We start from the raw sequence: 27129 nt of genomic DNA, 5'->3' as shown, positions 1-27129 counted from the left end.
TAAGTTAATCATCCAATCCTTTAGTCAGATTATGACATTATAATAGCCAAGAGATAACAATAGACAAGTCCTATGTGTCAGGCATTTTCCTTACAACCATCCTATAAGATTCTACAAGTATCTCTATTTTTATAAATTAAGTTTAGAGAGACAATAATTTTTCCAAAGTCATAGTGTCAAACAAGGATTGAACCTAGGTATATGTGATATTATCATCAGTGCACTTAACCACCACAATAAAATTTGATTCTTGATATGATGAAGTTACAAAATTTATCCTCTTTATAGATCTTAGAAATTAAGTTTTCAGAAACAAGAAGTATATATGGTCTGCCTTGAAGACTGCTTAAATTGTTTAAGCTGCCAGGGCAAACCATATTTAATAAACATGATATCTGGATTACAAGGAGAAAAATAATTAGACAATGAAACAGAGAAAAGAAAAGCCTAAGAACATACCAAGAGTCAAATGAATGCCAAAGAAAACGATCAAGATAAAATGTATCTCTATATCTATATAATTATACTAAGGAATGAAAGTAATTAATGGCTTCTAAGATTCTCTAAATTAGGATCATATGTTTAGAAGCAAAAGCTGCAATTCTGGTTTACCTGTGAGGAAAGCTGGGGCAGATGTCTGTATTCTGAACCTCCTAATCTATCTCCTTCAACAATCTCTGGCAAGTCTTATCTTTCTCATGACATTCGACATGTTTAGGCAAATAAATCAATGATTCTTCATATCTCTATCCCATATCTCAGACTCTCTCTTAAATATCTTTGACTGAGTTTCTCGATACTCCTTCAAGTTCAACAGACTTGATCTGTCTTAATCCATTTTCCCATTTTCTGTACAGATGTTATCACTTCTTTCTAGAGAAAAGAATCTAAGTGTCAGGGTTTACCTTAGGCATAATCATGAAGTCAACCACTGGTTCTTCCTCATGTCCCTGTAGATACTTATTCTCCCTTGTCCCTACCCATCAATGTGACCAATGAGCCTTCAGTCAGATCTTCTCAGAGCTGTACTCCCCAGAAGTGCCACCAATCTCTGTCTCTTCACTTCCAGCTCCCCTACCAGAAAACAACTAATTTTTTACTTGTCTTATGATGCATTCCTTACAACCCTTATCTCTATTTGCTGTCTGATAAATTAACATTTTTCAGATAATTAATAATAATTAATCTGATATTTTCACTCCATATCTGACCGTTATTCTTTATTTCTATGGGAATAGCTTACCCATTATCACCTTTGTTAAATATGACAACTAACGAGCCAAAGTAATAAATCTAAGTGGTATGTCATTTGCTTCTCAACTGCCTAATCGTCTTTCTATTGGGATAGAACTAGAATTATTTTCTCAGGAAAAGTTGGTCTGTCTCTGGGCCAAATCCTTTATCTCACTTTCACATACAGGTGTGTGGGTCTTCTATGTAGGCACGTACCCCTCATCTTCTTAGGATAATATCAGCCCTACCTCCAATTACACTGGCTAAAAAAGATATGCTATAAGTAACAACACAGAATTGCTATACTCCAAGTAGCAATCAAAGAATATATCCTAAATTTCTCTGCTGTCCAATACCATTTCAAATATATATATATATATATATATATATATATATATATATATATATATATATATATATATGTATATGTATTTAAACATAGCTGAAGGGTGGATAGCTTGGCTATTCTTCTAATTCAGGGACTAAAATTTAAATCTAGTCACCAAAAAAGTATGTGATGGAAACCAGGACTAGAAGCTAACAAAGTAGTATGGAATGCAAATTGGAAGGAGACAGTGTATCTAACACAATGCAAGCCCACTGTTATCAGATCATCTCATTTTTTATTTTTTAAAGATTTTATTTATTCATTATAGAGAGGGGAGGAGGGGGAGGAACAGGAAGCATCAACTCCAATATGTGCCTTGACCAGGCAAGCCCAGGGTTTTGAACCGGCAACCTCAGCGTTTCCAGGTTGACGCTTTATCCACTGCGCCACCACAGGTCAGGCAGATCATCTCATCATTTTTTGAAATAAAGTAGAAATCTGAATTTTTCTGGGTTGGTGTAAATTTTCAAAAAATAAATAATGCTTTGACCAAAATACATCGATAGGCCAAATAAATCATGCACCTGATCAGTTTTTAGCCTTTGCATTGGCTGATAAAAAGCTCAGGGTCAAAAAAGTGGTTGATCACCAGCAAAAGTCTGGAATACCTATAGTCCACATTTGAGATACAAATATTAATCTTAGTTTCATTTTAATTTTCCTATCTGCCTTTCTTCTTCCCATCTTTGATTTCCTAATTCATTGGTATAACATATTTATCCTTGTTAACTGCCTCAATGTTTTTATAAAACAATACAAATTATAAAAAATTAAAATAAAAGGCAGGTTTATTACAAACAAATTAGGTTAAAATAATCTAAAATCTAATATTTTAACTCTAACCTACAGAATGTTACCTTTTTATATAGATGATATAAAGTAGGTGATTATTTCATCTACTTCATCTTCTATATTTATAATACTTTATATTTTAATACCTGTTTCACATACAGTATTTAATTCTTTTTACACATGCATCGCTAAAAAGGAGATAAAAAATAGGATAGCCAAATAGCAAAGTGGTTAAAAAAAAAAAAATCTTCACTAACTGTAAAACCAGCCTTTAAGAAAGGTGTAGAGATTTAAAAAAAAAAAAAAAAAAAAGAGGTTAAAGTCTAGACAATTTAGTTTTCTTAACAATGGTTTTTTATTTGCCTCGAGGTCTTCTTTCAATAAACCAATTCAAAACTTAGGAAGCTAACTAATGATTTTAACCTACTGCTTTAATAACATTACCTTCCTCTAATCAGCTTAAAATACCCAATGCCTACTCTATATCTGAAAACACTGTCAATCCAGCCCTTTCTTTCCCTATCTCCTTACACATGCTTTTATAACGTTCAAGTTTAGTCATATTTTTATAGTATCCTACCTTGCCATAGATAATCTGTGTTTGCCGGCCCTGAATTGCTTCTTTGCATCAGTAAGAGTACCTCAATTTTCCTTTGGAGAAGGACATCCTTCCCCATCTCCATGTACGTGGATAGTTCAGGTGGGGCTGACCTCAATCCCCACCCCTGTTCAATCCTTTTTGGGTATATGGCCCAGTCCTGGCTAATTGGAACACCATCGCTTCCAGCCCCCTAACTCCCTTTCCTCACCCAGACCAGAGTAATTGATTCAGAATAAGCACGTGATCAAGTCAAGGACTTTTGCTACAACTATTGAGAGATATCTTTCCATCGGGGTTGCTAAACTGACAGAAAATACCTAAGAAGCTGCTGATGGCTGGTGGTCACCTTAAAGGAAGCTACACATCAGAAAGCAGGATATGAGTGCAAATACTCATTACAGTTTAACACCCACCTGCATCCAAGTGGGCATGAAGCAAGACTCCAACTCCACCCTTCTCTGATAGGCAATGCAATAAATTCCCTTTCTGCTTAAAGCACTTTGAGCTGGGTTTCTTTTCTGTCCCGTGCACTGTGAGAGTCCCAACCAAAACATCCCTTTACCAGACTGTTCCACAAATCTGAAATGCTATTACCTCTATGTTTCAGATATTAGAAGCCTTCTTATTCTCCCAGAACTGGCTCAGATGCCACCTCCACTATCAAGACTATCTAAATTACAATCATAATTACATCTTCTTTCTCCTTTTGTATGTCTTTAAGATGACCAATTGTCCTCCTTTAGGGAGGATAGTCCTTCTTTTGTAAGTTCCGTCCTCCCTCGAAAAGTGTCCTCCTACATGTCCTCCTTTTTGATATTGGAAGACTAATCTGTAAATGTTCGTATTCGATCGATGCAGAGTCGATCCATTGCGTGTGATGTAACATATTTGTATTTGACATGACGATTCGTCAAGAGTCAGTACAGTGCAGTGAGACGCGATTATAAGACGTATGCGCTCTGCACAGGAGACCTTGAGAGAGTGCACAATATACTGAGCATGCAAATGGCTTTGTGTACTTCTTACTGAAACACAACACAGCACATACGACATTGTAGACTCACGATTATTTCTTTTTCAGTGAATATTCAATCATATACAGGTAAGCACAATTCACGTAAAATTCAATATGAAGGATATTTCTTGTTCCAATATTTCTAATATATTGTTAAAAGATAACACATTGACAAAAAATATTCATTCAATGGAAAAGTACTCACTTAGATTTGAGTACTTTACAATTATTATTAAAAATTAATAGGCATGTAAGCAGTTACAATATAAAATATTACAAATGTTTTATTGTGCATTTATCATATTATAGTATATTATTGTTGCAATGAATAAAATGTTTCTTTTATTTATGATATTGTTTCCTTCTATTTATTCTTGTCCTCCTTTTCATTGTAAAAAAGTTGGTCACCAAAGATGAGGGAATTTATCATCAGAAAACCCCCACTCCAGGAATTACTAAAGGGGGTTCTCCAATCAGATACAAAGAACAAAAAAAAAAAACAGAGCCACAAATAAAAGCTCCAAGAAGAACACAATAAAACCAAATTTAAACTGTGACAACAACAAAAAGAAAAGGGGGGAGAAGATGGAGATTAACAGTAGCAAAGGACGATGGAGTGCAAAAGTACTCACAAAATAGTTCGCTACAATGAACAGGGTAGGGACCCTTTTCATTACTCAAAGGTAACCACCATTGAAAAAACCACCACAGAAGCATATGAGATAAAAAAGATAGCAACAGAGGAAAGATGTATGGAATACAACCAAATAAAAACAAAAGATAGAAAAACAAAAGAGAAGGATCAAACAAGACACAAAACTAACAGAAAGCAAGATATAAAATGGCAATAGGGAACTCACAAGTGTCAATAATTACACTAAATGTAAACGGATTAAACTCACCAATAAAAAGGCACAGAGTAGCAGAATGGTTTAAAAAAGAAAATCCAACTGTATGCTGCCTACAGGAAACTCATCTAAGTAACAAGGATAAGAACAAATTCAAAGTGAAAGGCTGGAAAACAATACTCCAAGCAAATAACATCCAAAAAAAAGCAGGTGTAGCAATACTCATATCGAATAATGCTGACTACAAGACAGGAAAAGTACTCAGAGACAAAAATGGCCATTTCATAATGGCTAAGGGGACACTGAATCAAGAAGACATAACAATTCTTAATATATATATGCACCAAACCAAGGAGCACCAAAATATATAAGACAGCTACTTATTGATCTTAAAACAAAAACTGACAAAAATACAATCATACTTGGAGACCTCAATACACCGCTGATGGCTCTAGATCAGTCATCCAAACAGAGAATCAACAAAGACATAGTGGCCTTAAACAAAACACTAGAGCACCTGGATATGATAGACATCTACAGGACATTTCATCCCAAAGTGACTGAGTATACATTTTTCTCCAGTGTACATGGATCATTCTCAAGAATTGACCATATGTTGGGCCACAAAAACAACATCAGTAAATTCAGAAAAATCGAAGTTGTACCAAGCATATTTTCTGATCATAAAGCCTTGAAACTAGAATTCAACTGCAAAAAAGAGGAAAAAAATCCCACAAAAATGTGGAAACTAAACAACATACTTTTAAAAAATGAATGGGTCAAAGAAGAAATAAGTGCAGAGATCAAAAGATATATACAGACTAATGAAAATGACAATACGACATATCAGAATCTATGGGATGCAGCAAAAGCAGTGATAAGAAGGAAGTTCATATCACTTCAGGCATATATGAACAAACAAGAGAGAGCCCAAGTGAACCACTTAACTTCACACCTTAAGGAACTAGAAAAAGAAGAACAAAGACAACCCAAAACCAGCCGAAGAAAGGAGATAATAAAAATAAGAGCAGAAATAAATGAATTAGTGAACAGAAAAACTATAGAAAAAATTAATAGAACAAGGAGCTGGTTCTTTGAAAAGATCAACAAAATTGACAAACCCTTGGCAAGACTTACCAAGGAAAAAAGAGAAAGAACTCATATAAACAAAATCCAAAATGAAAGAGAAGAAATCACCATGGACACTGTAGATATATGAAGAATTATTGTAGAATACTATGAAAAACTTTATGCCACTAAATTCAACAACCTAGAAGAAATGGATAAATTCCTAGAACAATACAACCTTCCTAGACTGAGTCAAGAAGAAGCAGAAAGCCTAAACAGACCTATTAGTAGAGAAGAAATAGAAAAAAACATTAAAAACCTCCCCAAAAATAAAAGTCCAGGCCCTGACGGCTATACCAGCGAATTTTATCAAACATTCAAAGAAGACTTGGTTCCTATTCTACTCAAAGTCTTCCAAAAAATTGAAGAAGAAGCAATACTTCCAAACACATTTTATGAGGCCAACATAACCCTCATACCAAAACCAGGCAAGGATGGCACAAAAAAAGAAAACTACAGACCAATATCTCTAATGAATACAGATGCTAAAATACTAAACAAAATACTAGCAAATCGAATACAACAACATATTAAAAAATAATACATCATGATCAAGTGGGATTCATTCCAGAATCTCAAGGATGGTTCAACATATGTAAAATGGTTAATGTAATACACCATATCAACAAAACAAAGAACAAAAACCACATGATTTTATCAATAGACGCAGAAAAGGCTTTTGATAAAATACAACACAATTTTATGTTTAAGACTCTCAACAAAATGGGTATAGAAGGAAAATATCTCAACATGATAAAGGCCATATATGATAAACCATCAGCTAACATCATATTAAATGGCACTAAACTGAAGGCTTTCCCCCTTAAATCAGGAACAAGACAGGGTTGTCCACTCTCTCCACTCTTATTTAATGTGGTACTAGAGGTTCTAGCCAGAGCAATCAGACAAGACAAAGAAATAAAAGGCATCCATATCGGAAAAGAAGAAGTAAAGGTATCACTTTTTGCAGATGATATGATCCTATACATCGAAAACCCCAAAGAATCCACAAAAAGACTACTAGAAACAATAAGCCAATACAGTAAGGTTGCAGGATACAAAATTAACATACAGAAGTCAATAGCCTTTCTATATGCCAACAATGAAACAATTGAGAACGAACTCAAAAGAATAATCCCCTTCACGATTGCAACAAAAAAAATAAAATACTTAGGAATAAACATAACAAAGAATGTAAAGGACTTATATAATGAAAACTATAAACCATTGTTAAGGGAAATCGAAAAAGATATAATGAGATGGAAGAATATACCTTGTTCTTGGCTAGGAAGAATAAATATAATCAAGATGGCTATATTACCCAAAGCAATATACAAATTTAATGCAATTCCCATCAAACTTCCAATGACATTTTTTAAAGAAATAGAGTAAAAAATCATCAGATTTATATGGAACTATAAAAAACCCCGAATAGCCAAAGCAATCCTAAAGAAAAAGAATGAAGCTGGGGGCATTACAATACCTGACTTCAAACTCTATTATAGGGCCACGACAATCAAAACAGCGTGGTATTGGCAGAAAAATAGACACTCAGACCAATGGAACAGAATAGAAAGCCCAGAAATAAAACCACATATATATAGTCAAATAATTTTTGATAAAGGGGCCAACAACACACAATGGAGAAAAGAAAGCCTCTTCAATAAATGGTGCTGGGAAAACTGGAAAGCCACATGCAATAGAATGAAACTGGACTACAGTTTGTCCCCCTGTACAAAAATTAACTCAAAATGGATCAAATATCTAAACATAAGACCTGTAACAAGTACATAGAAGAAGACATAGGTACTCAACTCATGGACCTGGGTTTTAAAGAGCATTTTATGAATTTGACTCCACAGGCAAGAGAAGTGAAGGCAAAAATTAATGAATGGGACTACATCAGACTAAGAAGTTTTTGCTCAGCAAGAGAAACTGATAACAAAATAAACAGAAAGCCAACTAAATGGGAAATGATATTTTCAAACAACAGCTCAGATAAGGGCCTAATATCCAAAATATACAAAGAACTCATAAAACTCAACAACAAACAAACAAACAATCCAATAAAAAAAATGGGAAGAGGATATGAATAGACACTTCTCCCAGGAAGAAATACAAATGGCCAACAGATATATGAAAAGATGCTCATCTTCTTTAGCTATTAGAGAAATGCAAATCAAAACTGCAATGAGATACCACCTCACACCTGTTCGATTAGCTATTATTAGCAAGACAGGTAATAGCAAATGTTGAAGAGGCTGTGGAGAAAAAGGAACCCTCATACACTGTTGGTGGGAATGTAAAGTAGTACAACCATTATGGAAGAAAGTATGGTGGTTCCTCAAAAAACTGAAAATAGAACTACCTTATGACCCAGCAATCCCTCTACTGGGTATATACCCCAAAAACTCAGAAACATTGATACGTAAAGACACATGCAGCCCCATGTTTATTGCAGCATTGTTCACAGTGGCCAGGACATGGAAACAACCAAAAAGCCCGTCAATAGATGACTGGATAAAGAAGATGTGGCACATATACACTATGGAATACTACTCAGCCATAAGAAATGATGACATTGGAACATTTACAGCAAAATGGTGGGATCTTGATAACATGATACAAAGCGAAATAAGTAAATCAGAAAAAACCAGGAACTGCATTATTCCATACGTAGGTGGGACATAAAAGTGAAACTAAGAGACATTGATAAGAGTGTGGTGGTTATGGAGGGGAGGGGGGAATGGGAGAGGGAAAGGGGGAGGGGGAGGGGCACAAAGTAAATAAGATAGAAGGTGACAGAGGACAATCTGACTTTGGGTGATGGGTATGCAACATAATTGAACGACAAGATAACCTGGACTTGTTATCTTTGAATATATGAATCCTGATTTATTGATGTCACCCCATTAAAAAAATAAAATTATTATAAAAATAAATAAATAAAAAAAATAATAAAATGGAAAAAAAAAAAAGTTGGTCACCTTAATGTCTTATGGTAGTGATTATACCAACATGCCTAAATAACAGTTGATATTTACATCTCTCCTTTACTAATCTATAAGATCCTTAAAGGCAGTGACATGTCTTATTAACCATTTTCTCCCCCTCCCCAGTCTAAACAAAATCTATTAAAATAAACTTTTATTTCAGCTAGCGCTTTGCCTAAAAATCAACATTGTTACCCTTTCTCACTACTCAAATTTTTAAAAATCAATTCATCTCCTGTAAGACATTTTCTTTTAGCAAAGAAACCCTACTTGAAGCACATTAGAGGTTGATAGCATCCATCCATCCCAGGATTCAGATCCCAGGATGCCCATCCCAAAACACGTTCTAGTCGATGAAAGAAATACGTGTATATTCCTTTTTCCCTAGGGTAAGATATTTTACTATTTTTATCTTAAAATATTATTTTTGCTAACCTCCTTTGGTGTTAAAGAAAGTAACGGGCATGTTCAAAATAGTAAAGTTTATAGGTGGGGCAGAGCTTTTGAAGACATTTAAACAAAATCACAGAAAAGCACATCTCTGAGATGAAATTACTTTTCTGATATAGTTTTTAAGTATGACACTATCTGTTTCTACATTTTAGATATGGAAAAGAACTAGATGGTTTTCAAATTATGTTAACCTTTTCTCTAGATCAGCAGTTTTCAACCTTTTCATGTCATGGCACACATAAATTAATTATAAAATTCCTGCACACACCAAAAAACATAATTTTTTGCCAATCTGACAAAAAGAATATAATTTTGATATACAAAAAAAAATAATAATAGTAATTACCTACCCTTTTTACTTCAATGAGACTATTTAAAAATCATGTGCTTATACTTGTACAGGATTTCTGGTACCAAGAATTAACCAATCAGACACAACCTTACTATGCAACGTGACCAATAAGATTAAATTCTATTACATGACCTATATATTTATGGTTTATGATATGGCATTCACACCAGACAGCTGATTTTCTGTTTGCTGTTGTCGTTTTTTTATTTGACAATCTAAGGGAAGAAAGTTTTGGGCCCCTGACTAAATAGGTATTGCATGTTTTAAAAATCATTGTGACACACAAGTTGAAAATCGCTGCTCTAGGTATTCTGAATGATAAGCTTTGAGGCTGAACCATTGCTTCAGAGCCCCCAAACTCAGAGACTGTTCTCAGGGCTGTCATATGAAAACATAATTATTTTACAATGACATTGGAATCTGAAAGTATTTTGTCAAGAAATGTGGATCTAGAATTACTAAAATTTCTCCATTGTGAACATAAACTTAATATTTAAATTAAAACATGACTATCACTATGACCAATGATAAAGAGAAAAATATAGGACTCACCAATAAAACAACCAAAAATCAGAAGTTAAGAGTACTAAGACTACAGTAATTGATTCTTTCTCTAACCCTAGATCAATGTTTCTAGCTGTGGTAAAGAACCAGTTTTCCCACAAGACATCACAAATTAGGACTTTTGTATTATACATATATCACATATTTGGATAATGCAGGAATAACAAAATGCTACAAACACTGCGAAGTGCTTATCCTCAACTTCTGTACTTACATTGTTGCAGAGTAGTTACAAACAGATCACAGACATGGACCAGTCTGCAAACTATACATTAAATAGCGCTACTTAGATATTTCATATGGTTTCCTTGTGTCTCAGTTACCTTATCTGACAAGACTGCTCAGTTTAGTGACTGACACATAAAAAACATAAAACAAACAAACACATGCCCTTACAAAGAAGAGATAAATCAATTTTGAAAGCTAAAATTAGTGACCATTTTTCTAAGGTGATCATCCCAGCCTTCTTTAAAATCCCACCACCGTAACTATAGATGGGTGAAGTTTAGCCCAAAAAATCCAGAAAATCAACAAAATAATCTACTTAGTCTATATGTTCTCTGAAATAATTTGTTAAAGTAAAACTGACACGAAGAAGAGCTATGGGATCATACACACACACACACACACACACACACACACACACACACACACACACAGTGGTACCCTGAGATACGAACAGACCAACATACGAGTTTTTAAGATACGAGCTGCGACTCGGTTCGTATTTTTGTTCGAGATCCGAGCAAAATTCCAAGATACAAGTTGTGATTCGGGAAGCTGCCGCTAGTTGGTGCATTGGCGCACAGGTCCAGTATCAGCAGTTTGATATACGAGTTGACTGACTTACAAGCTTGGTTACAGAACGAATTAAATTTGTATCTCTCTCTCTCTCTCTCTCTCTCTCTCTATATATATATATATATATATATATATATATATATATGCAATAAACTTGACTGCATTTGCATTTCAAAAGGTCTTGGTGATCCTGTCAGAAATGAGAGGAGTGATATACGCAAGAACACAAAGCAGGGTTTCTTTTTTTCAATGATTTTAAAGGCTACAGAATTCCAGAGTTTACAGCAAAAAAATTACTTTTAGCCATGTGTTTAATCTTTTTAAAAATGGACTAAGCAACAATAATACTAAAGGTGGGCTAGGGCTACAATATGTCCTTGTTTTAATTAGTATATTAATCTCAATTCTTTAGAGTAAAGAAACTCAATATTTGGAGAAATAACTTAGCCTCAAGTTAAGAACACCTTAGGAATCTTCAGTTAGATAATTACTTTTCAGACATGACACCAAGAGCCCAAGCAACAAAAAATAGACATACTAGATTTTATCAAAATAAAGAAACTTTTGTGCTTCAAAAGATGCCAGCAAGAAAGTGAAATGACTTATTCCACGTAGCCTAACACTCTCCAGGTCCATCCATGCTGTTGCAAAAGGTAAGATTCCCTTCTCTTTTATGGCACAGTAGTATCCCATTGTGCAAATGTATCACATCTTTTTTATCCACTCATCGACTGATGAGCAGCTGGGCTGCCTCCAAATCCTGGCTATTATAAATAATGCTGTAATGGACACAGGGGTTCATATATTCTTTTAAATTAGTGTTTCAGATTTCTTCAGATATATCACCAGAAGTGGGATCACTGAGTCAGAAGGAAGTTCTATTTTTAACTTTTTGAGGAAACTCCATATACACAATATACAGATGATATATCATAAAATTATACACTTGAAACTTATAATTTTATTAACCAATGTCATCCCAATAAATTCAATAAAATTTTTTTTAAAAGGAAGTGAAATGACTATACACTAAACTGGGGAAAATATTTAAAAATCATGTATCTGATAAGAGACCGGTAACTAGAATATATAAAGAACTCTTAGAACTTAATAATAAAAAGACAGCCCAATTAAAAAATGGGAATGGGATTTGAGTAGGCATTCTCTGAAGAAGATATACAAATAGCCAATAAGCACATAAAAAGATGATGATCATCAATAGTCATTAGAAAAATGCAAATCAAAACCACAAAAAGATACCACTGAACATTCAATAGGATGGCTAAAACAAAGACAGATAATAACAGTGATGTAAAATGATATGGGGAAATGGAAACCTTCACACATTGCTGGTGGGAATATAAAATCATGTAGCACTTTGGAAAACTATCTGACAATTACTCACAAAGTTAAACTTACAGTTGTCACATGACCCAGAAATTCCACCCCTAGGTACATACCCAAGAGAAATGGAAACTTATTCATACAAAAAAACTGTCCATACATATTCATAGCAGCATTATAATAATAACCAAAAAGAAGAAACAACTCAAAAATCCATCAACTGATGAATGAACAACAGCAAAAAAATGTGGTCTATTCATACAGCTGAAGCACTCCTGGGATGTAGAAGGGGAAGAAGTACTTGCTGATGCCACAACATGAACCTTGAAAACATTATACTGAGTGAAGAAGCCAGACACAAAAGGCCACCTACCATGTGAGCCCATTCACATGAAATGTCCAGACTAGGCAAATCAAGAGACACAAAGTAGTCTCCTGGTTGCCCAGGCTCACAAGGAAAGGGGGGAGGGGGCCAAGTGGGGGATGAGGGGAGTGACTGTTCATGGCACAGGGTTCCTTTTTAAATTAAAATGTTCTAAAATTGATTGGGGTAGTGATTGTACAACTCTGCGAATATATTAAAAACTACTGAACTGTATACTTTAAATGGGTAAATCCTATGGTTATGTTAATTATACCTCAAAGCTATTATTGAGAAAGAATAAGAATCCCAGACTGCCTCCCAAACTGCTGATGAACTCTGCAAAATCAAAGTCATCCTTTAACTCAACAAATGCATATGTTCTCAAAAGCCATATAGTTCAGGAAGGTTTAACAAAGAAATTACTTTACTCTTAGCCCCAATTCTGTATTGGAAGCTGCTTCTGACATGTAGAGGAAATCCTCTGCAAGAAAATAACTTACCAAGTTGATTCTTATACCTTCCTTGCAGACATTTTCTTCTATCTATATTATCTATATTATTTTTAAACCTTTAGCACACTGTATTCAATTTTCCCTCAAGAACTGAAGAAAGACGCTTATATCAACTTTCAGCTCTGAGGATAAAACAGTTTGGTAAGCAGATACTAACGACTGCATTCTATGTTTAATCTTGTAAAAATAAAAACAATTTTGGGCCCTGGCCAGCTGACTCAGCAGTAGAGCGTCGACCCGGAGGGTGGAAGTCTTGGGTTTGAGTCCTGGCCAGGGCTCACAGGAGAAGCGCCCATCTGCTTCTCCACCCTTCCCCCTTTCCTCCATATTTTTCTCTTCCCCTCCCGCAGCCAGGGCTCCACTGGAGCAAAGTTTGCCCAGGCGGGCGCTGGAGATGGCTCCATGGCCTCTGCCTCAGGCGCCAGAATGGCTCAGTTTGCAGTGGAGCAACGGTCCAGATGGGCTGAGCATCAACCCCTGGTGGGCATGCCGGGGTGGATCCCGGTAGGGCGCATGTGGGAGTCTGTCTGCTTGCCGCCCCCCACTTTTCACTTCGGAAAAATTAAAAAAAAAAAAACAAGAAAAACAATTTTTTTCTACTTCAGGTTTGTTTATTAACAATTTATTTGCCCCTAATGACTTTCCAGCCCTGCATTTTGAGTTTTGTGTACTGCTCTTTCTGGGTGGACCTGTTTTGTCTTCAAGGTCTTCAATGGGTCATTATCCCATTTGGCTCTTAAACGAGATTAATGAGACATTTATTGGTATCTTTGTTTCCTAATAATTTTGGGCCACTATTTCCCCCACCTTTTTCTAACATATAGCTGGCTTTATGAATCTTTTAATATAGTTCAAACTCTTTCAAATACTCTCAAAAGCCTGTTAATGTTTTTGTCACTGGCTATTGAGCTCATACATAAAATGAGTGACTCCTTCCATGGGCTCATGATATCAATCCACGAAATTTTTCCATGTATAAAATTTCTTTATTCTCATATTTTGCATCACTTATTCAATAGAGAAAAGCTAAGGCCCACAGAAATAGAATGGTATCTCGTTTGTAACCCAGGGACTGCCTGTATTTATTTGGACTACCTTTGGTAGCTGGGAGCACAGTTATTCCCCAAGGATGATTCCAACAGATTATTGGAACACTTGTGAAATAGTTGTGAAAATGTTTTAGGATAAAGCAGTCTCTTGGTGTCATTAAAAAAGGGCCATAGACTGAATACCAACCTTTCCTCCTAAAAGTCCTCTTAGAATTTCTTTTTTGTTTCTAAAGAATAAAATCTTAATAACATTGGTAATCAAAACAGAGTACCTTCAATGGGCCAAAATTTTTTAGTAATTCCTAGCAACCGGATGGCAGATAAGGCCAGCGTGATGAAGACATAGCAGAGGACAGCACAGCCCATGAGAACAGCAAGAAGAATAAGTGTTAGCTTCCCTAAAGGAGCCTCAGATGCTACACACAGAGTTATAGGATTGGTAGGTGGGGCGCTCATTCAAGAACTGGAATCAAAAGCAGCTAGAACCGTTGGGTCCATCCTCCAAAGAAGCTGACAGTAGAGGCATTTGTGCTCCAACCGAGTCCCAACCCCTGCTCTCTAAACAAAGTGCAGTAGTCACTCTGAGGGTCCTAGGTTGAGAGCCGAAGCAGAGCTTCAGACAGTTCCAGACTGCCCCCAACCCGTTCCAAACAAAGACAGAAGGGGTTAAAAACATGTAACTTGGAGTAAAACCCCTGTATAATATCCTACTTATTTTGACAACTGTGGGGAGGATTCCAGTCTGTCTCTTCTCTCCCCATTAAGCAAGCTTTGCCCACTTTACTCACAACCTTCAATCAGACCTCCCATTCAAAGGAAAAACTTTTCAGGATAACAGAAATTCAAAAGCAAAGGAACCCCACACAAGCTACCCGCAAACAGTATCCAACTGGGTCCTTAACTCATGAACATGAATCAACAGCCAAGGTTCTTCAACAGTTGAGAAAAACAATATGCATAAATGAAAAAGGCCAATGTTTAAAAGTCAACTTGCAAATAATGCTGCAATTAACATAGGGGTGCATATATTCTTTTGATTTAGTGTTTGGAGTTTTCTGGGTAAATTCCCAGAAGCCAAATAGCTGGGTTATAAGGCATTTCCATTTTCAATTTTTTTTTTTTTTTTTTTTTTTTGTATTTTTCTGAAGCTGGAAACGGGGAGAGACAGTCAGACAGACTCCCGCATGCACCCGACCGGGATCCACCGGGCACGCCCACCAGGGGGCGACGCTCTGCCCACCAGGGGGCAATGCTCTGCCCCTCTGGGGTGTCGCTCTGTGACCAGAGCCACTCCAGCGCCTGGGGCAGAGGCCAAGGAGCCATCCCCAGCGCCCGGGCCATCTTTGCTCCAATGGAGCCTCAGCTGCGGGAGGGGAAGAGAGAGACAGAGAGGAGGGAGAGGGGGAGGGGAGGAGAAGCAGATGGGCGCTTCTCCTGTGTGCCCTGGCCGGGAATCAAACCCCGGACTTCCGCACGCCAGGCCGACGCTCTACTACTGAGCCAACCGGCCAGGGCCCATTTGCAATTTTTTGAGGTAACTCCATACTGCTTTCCATGGGGGCTGCACCAGTCTGCATTCCCACCAACAGTACACGAGGGTTCCCTTTCTCCACATCCTCACCAATACTTGTTTGTTGACTTACTGATGATAGCTGTGGTACATTTACACGACGGAATACTACTTGGACATAAAAAATAAGAGGGAATCTTACTCCTTGCAACAGCATGGATGGACCTGGAGATCATTATGCTAAGTGAAATAAGCCAGTCAGAGAAAGACAAGTGTCATGTGATTTCGCTCATATGTAGAATCTAATAAACAAAATGGGCTAACAAGCAAAACAGAGACAGACTCGTATATAGAGAGCAGGCTGGCAGCTGGGGGGGGGGGCGGGGCACGGAGGGATTGAGCAAAAGAGAAAACGTTCACGGACAGAGGCAACAACGTGGCGATCGCTGGGAGCGGGTGACGGAGAAGGGTGGAGGAGGGTATGGGGGAAAGGTGATAGGAGACTTGGGGTGCTGAACACACAACACAGTGTACGAATGATGTGTTGTGCAATGGTGCACCTTAAACTTGTAGAATTTTGTTAACCAGTATCACCCCAATAAATTCAATAAAAAGGGCAAAATTCAACTTGTAGACAAAGCACAGGAAACTTAGAATTAGAGAAGCAAATATAAGTACTATAGACCTCAACAATGCAAACATAATTTAACGAAATTGGAATGGAAGAGAGAGAAGAGAGATGAAAGGAAAGCTAGGTGCACTCATTTGCACATTTTATAACGAAGAGTCACAGGCACTGTCTGAGGTTGGCACATTACATAATAAGAAGTATATTATGTAAGTCCAACGCAAACACAAGAACTAAACGTAAAATAACAAACAATCAGGAGGCAGAAGTGGGAGAGGTGTGAGGAACCATCCTCCGAGACAATGTCAGCAGATACTATTCAAGGTCGATCCAACAGGAACCGAAAGTGCCCAGAGTTTTGTGGTACCTACAGAAGAAACTGCAATAAGTGGCTGCCTCTGGGAAGAACACCTTAGGAATTGAGGTGGGGTAGAAGAGAGGCTTTTACTTTTTATTGAATATTTTGTTCTTTTTAATCATATGCCTATCTCTTGTAATTAGAAAAAAACTAGCCTAAGTTTATTTTTATTGATTTAAATGTATTGTGTTTACAGAGATTCAAGTGTCCCACGGAATACAACCCCCCACCCTGGTGTTCCCCTCCCCATCCCCTTTGCCCCCCCCAACGCCCTCCCCCTTCCCTCCAGGATTTGCTGTCCTGCTCTCTATAACGCTGTGTTATGTATATATAATTTCACCATCTCTTTCCCTTCTCCGATCCCATCCTCTCCTCCCCTTTCCCTCTGTCGTCTTTCCCTCTGGTCCCTTTGATCCCACCTCTGCCTCTATTCCATTTCTCAGTTCACATTATTCATTGGATTCCTCAAATGAGTGAGGTCATATGATATTTTTCTTTCTCTGCCTGGCTTATTTCACTTAACATAATTGTTTCCAGGTCCATCCATGTTGTCGCAAAAGGTAAGGTTTCCTTCTTCCGCACAGCCACGTAGTATTCCATTGTGTATATGTATCACTGCTTTTTAATCCACTCGTCCACTGACGGACACTTGGGCTGTTTCCAGATCTTGGCTGCAATGAACATGGGGGTGCATTCTTCTTTTGAATCAGTGATTTGGTGTTCTTAGAATATATTCCTAAAAGTGGGATGGCTGGGTAAAAAGGCAGTTCGATTTTTAATTTCTTGAGGAATCTCCATACTGTTTTCCACAGTAGCTGTACCAGTCTGCATTCCCACCAGCAGTGCAGGAGGGTTCCCTTTTCTCCACACCCTCTCCAGCACTTACTCTGTGTTGTTTTGTTAATGAACGCCATTCTAACAGGTGTGAGGTGATTATCTCATTGTGGTTTTAATTTGATTTTCTCTAATGATTAGTGATGTTGAACATTTTTTCATATGCCTATTGGCCATCTGTATGTCCTCTTTGGAGAAGTGTCTATACATTTCTTTTGCCCATTTTGGATTGGATTGTTTATCTTCCTGGTGTTGAGTTTTACAAGTTCTTTATAAATTTTGGTTATTAACCCTTTATCAGATGTATTGTCGAATATGTTCTTCCATTGTGTGGTTTGTCTTTTTATTCTGTTCTTATTGTCTTTAGCTGTGCAAAAGCTTTTTAGTTTGATATAGTCCCATTTGTTCATCCTGTCCTTTATTTCACTTGCCCATGGAGATAAATCAGCAAATCTATTGCTGTAAGAGATGTCGGAGAGCTTACTGCTGCCTATGTTTTCTTCTAAGATGTTTATGGTTTCACGACTTACATTTAAGTCTTTTATCCATTTTGAGTTTATTTTTAGAACTAGCCAAGTTTTAAGTAGCATAGCAGAGTAGGAACAAAGGAATTGAAGTTTGGTACTTATGAGTTGGATGTCCTGGTGTAGATATTTAAACAATTCTGAGGCTCGGTTTCCACAACAGCAAAATAGGGAAAATATCTCCTGTACAGAGTAGTTTTGAACCAATCAGAGGAAACAACCTGATTCTGAAAGAATCTGATTAAGTGCTAGACTTCATTCTCAATGAATATGAATTAAAGATTGTTTTATCCTGTAGAGATGCCACCCCGGCCGCCAGCATAGCCACTCGCCAGCGTTTACCTCTGGAAGCTCTCCTGGGAATCCGAGGCCAGGCTAGCACGTCTTCTTCTAAGATTAAATAGGTCAGTCCAGTGTCTTAACCCTTTGAGGAGGGAGGTTTTTTCATGCTCACTGACCCGCAGGAGTGAGTTTTTTTTCAAAAAATGAAATTAGTTCATTAGTTTTATTAAATCATGTTTGTTTGATAACCAATTTATGGAAACAAAAACATACATTTGCCTTTTTTTTTTCTATAGTGAGAAGCAGGGAGGCAGAGAGACAGACTCCCACATGTGCCCGACCGGGATCCACCGGGCATGCCCACCAGGGGGCGATGCTCTGCCCATCTGGCCTATTGCTCTGTTGCAACCAAAGCCACTCTAGTGCCTGAGATGGAAGCCATAGAGCCATCCTCAGCGCCTGGGCCAACTATCCTCCAATGGAGCCTCTGCTGTAGGATAGGAAGAGAGAGAGAGAAAGGAGAGGAGGAAGGGTGAAGCAGATGGGTGCTTCTCTTGTGTGCCCTGGCCAGGAATCGAAGCTGGGACCTCCACATGCCAGGGTGACACTCTACCACTGAGCCAACTGGCTAGAGTTGCCTTTTTTTAATGTTGCCTTACACATGTACAATCGTACTCTGGATGGTCAGAAGGCACGAGGACGTACATGAATGATCGTACTACTCAAAGGGTTAAAGGAGCTTTGCTTTTCGATTTTCAAACTCTCAATTCACTCTTTGGCTCAAGCAGGACTGACGTTGCAAAGAGGAAAAAGAACTGAAAACAGGAAGTTACACATTGAAACTTTACCCAAGAACTGTAGGTCAAAGCCACATATATATATAGCAAGATAAGCCTGTCATGTGTCTAAATCTTATGAGATATGGCGCTCTGCGATAGCCAGAAACATCTTTACCACCAGCCTGGTGCTGATGCCTAAAGATCTTTGAGGGGGGCTTGAACTCCCTTGGGTTAAGGAGTAATTTATCAGAGCCTTTTTCGATGCACTTGACCCAGAGTTCTATTTGAGGAAAGAGGCTCTGAAAACAGGTTCAAAAAAGGAAAACTATCTGCAGAGAAGTCTTAGCAAAGGGCCGTATGCAGCCCAGGAAGTAACAATATCAGAGTGCTGAGTGACCACAGGAGAAGGCTTGAAGTGAAGGCACGTGCACACATAAGGATTTTTTTACCCACTTCAAAGCATTGCCTGATACCACTGGTCACACATTTGCACATGCAGCCCACGTGCAACAGCATGGTCTGGCTCACCCTCCTCATTCGCTGCAAGGACCAATAGGATAAATGCCTCTAGAACAGAGCTTCTCAAACTTTAATGTGCATCTGGGGATGTTGTTAAAATGCTAATTCAGATTCAGCAGGTCCTGGGTGGAGACAGAGATTCAGTATTTCTGACAAGTTCCCAGGTGACAGGGATGCTGTTGGTCTGTCAACCACACCTGGGATAGAAAGGGGCAAGCAAACCCCTTCCTTGTCAGCGCTATGTCCACTACTGTAAACCCGGGCTCTCATCAACGCCCCCTGAACCAAAAGCAGCAGCATCCTAGCTGGGGAAGGGGCAAATAGAATAGTTCTGAAAGCAGAGCATGATCCTTGGAGTGGACAGACATGATGTCTAATTTCAGTTCTGCCATGCAGTAGCTACGTGCGTGACATTGGGCAAATCATTGAAATTTCTCTGTCCCTGAGTGAGATTCCCTAATGGTCAAATAGAGATAATACCTACCTCACAGAGAGGCTGCCAAGATGAAAAATAGATAATGTAGCAAAGCATTTAGCCCACTAGATGGTCTCTTTGCCTTAACTCACCTCCCTTCAAACTGCCAAGACAATCTCCTTCAAATTTGCAATCATCACATCAGTATATTGCCTCAGGAATATTTTAATGACTATGAAACCAAAGGTCAACTCCTTAACTTCACTAGGTATTCAGCTCCTACTGCCCGCCACCCATCCACCTCTCAGAACCCTTCTACTTCCTATTCAACATCACTTCCGGTTATTATCTTGTCCAGGCAAACCACCTCTGAGCCACCATTAAATTCATGCTTCTCAATGGCCAGGTGTCTTTACTTATTCATATATACTTTGTATCATAAAAACCTTTCACATCTGTGTACTTTATATCTCCAGTCATACACCATATTACCTGAGTGTTAAAAGCATGTCTTCTACTTTTATGGTTTCCACAAATTATAACCCCTCACTTTTACCAAAGTATTTGAGCTATGCTATAATCATTGTTCTTATATTGCTATAACACACACAAGCTGGTAATTAGTATACTGAAATAACAGAAAAGTAAAACAAAACCTCACAAGTGCAACAATAACATATGCTATATACACAAAGAGATGCACACATTGCAAACTAATCTAAATTATCAGAATAAAATATAAAAATTTGATTTTAATTATCAACAGCCACATGATACCAGAGTAGAAAAGCACTTACCCTAAATCAGGGGTCCCCAAACTTTTTACACAGCGGGCCAGTTCACTGTCCCTCAGACCGTTGGAGGGCCAGACTATAAAAAAGCTATGAACAAATCCCTATGCACACTGCACAGATCTTATTTTAAAGTAAAAAAACAAAACGGGAACAAATACAATATTTAAAATAAAGAACAAGTAAATTTAAATCAACCAACTGACCAGTATTTCAATGGGAACTATGCTCCTCTCACTGACCACCAATGAAAGAGGTGCCCCTTCGGAAGTGCGGCGGTGGCCGGATAAATGGCCTCAGGGGGCCGCATGTGGCCCGCGGGCCGTAGTTTGGGGACCCCTGCCCTAAATGGTAAGCTGTTGAAAGAGCCTTTTTTCCTGATTTTAAACATTGTTTCATATTTTGCTGGAACCCAGAGAAAAGTAAAGCATATCTATTATGTGGCTTTTACAAGAACTGACTAGTGCTACACCTAATCTTCAAGAGTTTGATGTGTAATGTGTAAAAATTTACCTATTAAATTTATGTGTGTGCGTGTGGCTGGGTTTATAGCTAAACTTCTTTTAGATGCATTGTGAGAGTTCATTATTTATTAGCATCTTGGACATAATCTTTTTAAAAGTAATTCTTTGAAATAAGTAATTTATCTGTTTTATAAATCAAAATTTTACACACTGGATTTCTTTTAAAAAAGTAACCAAAAAAGAAGAAAAAATCATTATTTACTATTATAAATTATGATCAAAATTATCTTTTTTTCCCTTAATCTCCGAACTTTAAAAAATAGTTCCATTCCTAAACCAGTATTTTTTCACACAAACCTATGTCCTTGCAACATCCACAATTTTCAGTAACCTATGTTACTTGGGGATTTTTAGCTAGGAAGATACCAGGACAATAAATAACTGTTTTTCACCCCCAATAAATTCAATAAAAATTAAAAAAAAAATTTTAATGACCATTTATCTCTTTAGCTTCACTTTAGGCTTCTTATATTCACACCCTAGAGGTTCCAGACTCTTATCCACAAAGTGATTATGGTCTAGGACTGAATCAGATTTGTAACAAATATCCACTGGGATCCTTTGACCTACCATCGACGAGCAGAGCCGATACGTCTTGTAGCTCACTAGACCCTTTCACTGCACCTCAGGGACTGTCCACAATACTATATGGTTAGAAGCGTTCTTTCACAAATGATGAAAATGAATGAAAAATGTTTTCGGAATAGAAAAATGGATACCCAAGTCATTATGTGGACTCTAAAGGCTACCCTGCACCCTCCACCTTAGTGCCCAAACAAACATTCTAACATGTGCAATAAGGGATATTCTTCTTTAACGTTTTGAGGTTCATTATCTCTAATTTTATCTGACCACTGGTATGCACCATTTATATTAACATTTCAATATATCCAAATACACAATAGTGTAAAACTTCTAACAGTGATCTGTAATGGTCTAGAACCCACCATGATTTGTTTTAAAATTTCCAGAACAAATAAAACACAAAGCTAATAAATGAAACTTCCAATAAGTATGATTTTTTTATAAATATTACCATATCAAAATGAAACTAACAGCAGTCATGTAATCATGTATAAATAAAATACAGACTCTTGCTCTTTTTCTGAAAAGATCATTTAACATGTCATTTTTTTGTTTCTTGCTATTGGTCTTAAAATGTATTTCTCCTCAAAAAATATAAAGCATTTGCAAAGAGAGAGAAGAAAAAATTACAAAGTACAATATTTTTAAAGCTACAAACTGTACAAAAACCTGTCACCATCTATGTTACAATTCTAGTCATCAATAAGGTACTTTTTTTCAATGCACCACTCAAAAATCAATTATATCAACTCTTTTGTATAAGGAAGCAGCACACCTTTCAGGGAACTAGTATTAATGAGTAGACATGACTATAGAATCCTCATCTGTTTCTCTGACAAAGCTGTGGCTACTCTAGTCTCTCATTGAAATTCCATTAATCTGGTGTACCAAGGTCCAATGCGAAAATCAAAACTCCATCTAACCCTTTATCAGCTCACAATAACCTACAAGTGAACTCTGCCTGTTAGCATGCAGCAAGTTATGATTTTGCTATCAATCAGGCAGTTGGCCAATAAAAAAAAAAAAAAAAAAGGCAAGCTGGAACAGCGTGTCTGGCTGCGTTGGGAGACTTTGTTTTTGTTTTTTGTTTTCATCCCCTTTTGATTTCTATAGGGTGTCTGGACCTTGTGAGATTATGCATTATTCTCCTTGGCTATGATTTAATTGCTACCAGCAATCAAGTCAAAGCATCACTGAAGTGTGCTTGAATTTCATTAGAAGATATAACTTATGCTACTTTCCTACAGTACCTAATAAACCATAAAGAAACCAAAACACATATGGCTTGAGGGAATAACTGGAAAATTAGGTAGCCATTTGGGAGCTGAGTGAACTTTTGAACCAGAGAAACAGAGAAAAAGAAATATGAAAGGAAAAGACAGACTTAGAATGCACACAGAGATGTGCGGGCTTGACCTTCTCAGTACCTTGAAAATTATATTAGCATTATGAAAAATACATATCATGTTTAGAGGTTATCATCCATCAACATTCAGAAAGTTTGTTAGTGCCTACCATAAGGTAAAAGTCAAAAGGACAAAACAACAATCTGATTTGACAAAAGGCCTTTTGGTGACCTGTGCTAATTTAGTTATACTTATAGTTAAATGCATTAACTTTTTATAATTAATATATCATTAGACTGAGATCACATAATGAAGGAAAATTGATTCAGCAAAGGAAAGAGGACACATTCAAATCTAAGTTTCAGGGAGAAAAACTGGTATAACTATATGAAGTTTTAGAGTAGAAATTAAAAGTCTAAATGGTGGTTTTAAAATTAGTTTATAATATTTGCAGAAGAAAATGTAAAACTGTCAAAAATGGTATTACTTATATACCAAAAATGAATAATACTAAAAGTTACATTTTCAATCTGCTTAAAAATTGCTTACATAAACACTAATAAAAATACACCAATATTTAACAAGACATTTAATGTTATACCTTATTAAATAATATTTGAAAATTGTTAAGGTAACCATTTAACAATAGATTTTTTCATGCTATTAATGTATCTCCTGTATATTTGGTTATGAAATAAACACAAGTTATTTATTCATTGAAGAAGAAAACAATGATCATGTATGTATTCTATAATTTAATAACAATTCACTTTGTCTAACACAGCACTGGCTATCACGGTATTTAATTGTCGGATTTCTTAGGTTGCACTATTTTTAAAAATGCATATAATGTTCTCTTGTACATCAAAATATTTATACTATTTTCAAAAATACTGAGTATATATGTTCTATGAATATATTACACACATACACACACACACACACACACACACACTCTCTCTCTCTCTCTCTCTCTCTCTCTCTCCTGAGGATAATATCGTCTCTGTTTATGTAATCATACACAAATACTCATTTCTATCTACCAGTATTTTACAGAGACTCAAAACAAATCATTGTAATCTATCTAAAATATAGTTCAACTCAAATAATGCATTGTTTTGCCTGAAAGTATTAATTTATCAATTATAAAACATTTTCTAGTAGAAATGGTTTTGAAGATAAGGTTAGAAAGGGTAATGCTATGTTTCAGTAGCAAGTGTGGTCGAAGAAAAGTATACATCTTCTCAAAAAATAAAAAATACAAGAGAAAAAAAAATCCCTTCCTTTAAAAATAGAAATTAAATATTTGCCAAAATGTAAAATTCAACATAAAACGAATGATTATTATTGCTACACATTGCACAAAGTTCTGAATATAAAGAAAAGATTGTGTTGTTCTGAATCAGTGGTTAGAATGTTTATCACTTATGCATGTACTTGACTTATCCCTGTTCTGCAATAGACATAATTTTATACCTCATAAAAGCAATTTATGTTTCCAAAGGGAATAATCTGGGTAACATAAAATGTGAAGTGCTCTGTTGCAGGAAGCATATTTTCATTCAGCAATTGTATTTAGAGATGGAACTGCACAGTTTGATCATCATATAGTGGCAGAAGGCATTATTCATTTCTATGTCTATGTGAAACTTTAGATGCCACAAATTAATATGCATGGCTAATTTATCGATACACGTTCTTAATTTATAAATACACATCACCCTGACAGGGTTTCTATAACACAGATGCACTCAACTGGCTACAATAGAGAAGGTACCCACTCCACGAAAAACAAGGTCCATTACTTTGGCAAGTTTTAAAAAATTACTAAGAGATAAACAGTCAACTGTAGAGCCAATTCAATTAATACAAAGCACTATAATATTACTTCATAATGTGGGCCATTTTTAGGTGACAATCAGAAAAATGAAAAATGGGCATTATAAGAAGCATTTGATGAAAACCTATCTCAATGTGAGAAGGCAATGTAGGAATAATTAATTTAATATTTTATGAACTAATTAAGTATGAAGTTTTCAGGGAAAAAAGAGATCAAAAACCTTTTTCATTATTTATAAAAATAATACAAGCTATTAGTAGCATAATAAAATTAAGCAAGAATCTGATCAGATTACATTAACCCACAAACTTACTAATAATATTCATAAGATGAGGCAAGCACTCTTCTAAAAACGTCTGGTAAAGAGAATTTCCTGGGAGACGAAGGAACTACATTCTTAGGAAAACCACTAGAGAGAGCTCTTCTGTTCCTTAAAAGGTTTTGGTAAAGGTAAGTTAACTGAAGCCTCCACATGTATCTGCTCTACACAGTGCATTGTTTAGTGTTTGAGCGCCAAGAGGTACATTCTACGGGAAAACATCACGTACCGTCAGAGGGGCCTTCGTCGTCCTTATCGTATCTGTCTGAGGCTAATGAAATAGTGTCTGGAGGCCCCGAAAAAGGGTCATCGTATTCTTCACCGTCGTCTGCATCACCTATAAAAGAAGTGGAGAAAAGCCTTTTATACTTAAGCTATCTATAAAAAATCTTACTTTGTCTACTAACTTCCATCACTGTTATAAAAAGAAACAAAGAAAACTTCTTGAGCTGTAAAAACAGGTCCTATTTGAATGTATACCGTAATTTCGATAAAGAAAGCGTTTTTGGAGGTCAGTATACAACCGCTTATTTCTGGTACAAAAGGATACAAGTTCCAAAACAATGAATGTGTCTACAAAAAAGGCAGAAGCAGGGTAAAACAAAATGTGCATCCAAAATAAACAAACAAATGAAACTGAAATAATGATAACAATAACAAAAAAAAAACATGGAAATCACAACAGAGAAATTATTCAATTTACCTATCCATTTACCTACTCACTATTTGAAAAAATATGATGAGCAATTGATAATTCACAGCCATATAAACATTTTGTCCTTTCATTAAAAATCACAAGTTAACATTAGGATAGATTTTAAAATGATGAGATATCACTAGATGGAAATTGAAGGTATCTAATTTGTAAACAGCCTTGTTTATATTTAGAAGGTTTGTATGAGTTATAAGGTAGCTTTTTCCCATACAGGATTCCTGCGCTATAAAAGGCAACTTTTTAATCTACTGTAAAATACTCTAGCCAGTTTTAATGTTCTAGCTAGCTTTCCACATGATTTCCAAATCCTAGGTTGATTGGTTCTTTTGTTGGTTGGTTGGGTTGAAGTCATTGAATCCCCACAATTAAACTTTGTGGTTTGGGTTTTTCCCACATACTCATTTAGAATACTTTTTTTTTTTTTAAGAAAAGAAATGTTTCAGATATTTGCTGGCCCAGTTATATATAAACACTCTTTTCTCACCCATATTCAATGACAAAGAAAAGTATATACTTAATACTATATCAACTATCTGTTAACAGTTCTAGTTTCCTGTTAACAATTCAAGAGAAAACCAGCCACTTTAGGAATTCGCCAGAAACCCTGGTGGAACTCTCCATAGGAGCCCAGAGCACCTGCAGAGCTACTTCTGGACCATGGTTGTTGACAAGACCCAAGTCAAAGCCACTAGTTGCTCCCAAAGTATATCTGCATCCTCTGAT

The 27129-nt window shown here is 36.6% G+C and overlaps 1 protein-coding gene across 3 annotated transcripts in view; it reads right to left on the bottom strand.

Annotated features, from left to right (window-relative positions):
• The window catches only part of SKAP2 (src kinase associated phosphoprotein 2), a 159865-nt gene that overhangs the window by 115540 nt on the left and 17196 nt on the right, over positions 1 to 27129 (bottom strand). For all 3 annotated transcript variants that reach the window (XM_066354082.1, XM_066354083.1, XM_066354080.1), the window contains exon 4: positions 25921 to 26028. In XM_066354082.1, the coding sequence (XP_066210179.1) occupies positions 25921 to 26028 (108 nt within the window). The remainder of the gene's footprint in view (positions 1 to 25920; positions 26029 to 27129) is intronic.

The sequence above is a fragment of the Saccopteryx leptura genome, chromosome 12, assembly GCF_036850995.1.
Source record: "Saccopteryx leptura isolate mSacLep1 chromosome 12, mSacLep1_pri_phased_curated, whole genome shotgun sequence".
Taxonomy (NCBI): domain Eukaryota; kingdom Metazoa; phylum Chordata; class Mammalia; order Chiroptera; family Emballonuridae; genus Saccopteryx; species Saccopteryx leptura.
The sequence above is the reverse complement of the archived record's forward strand: the minus strand, read 5'-3'. Positions and strand labels throughout refer to the sequence as shown.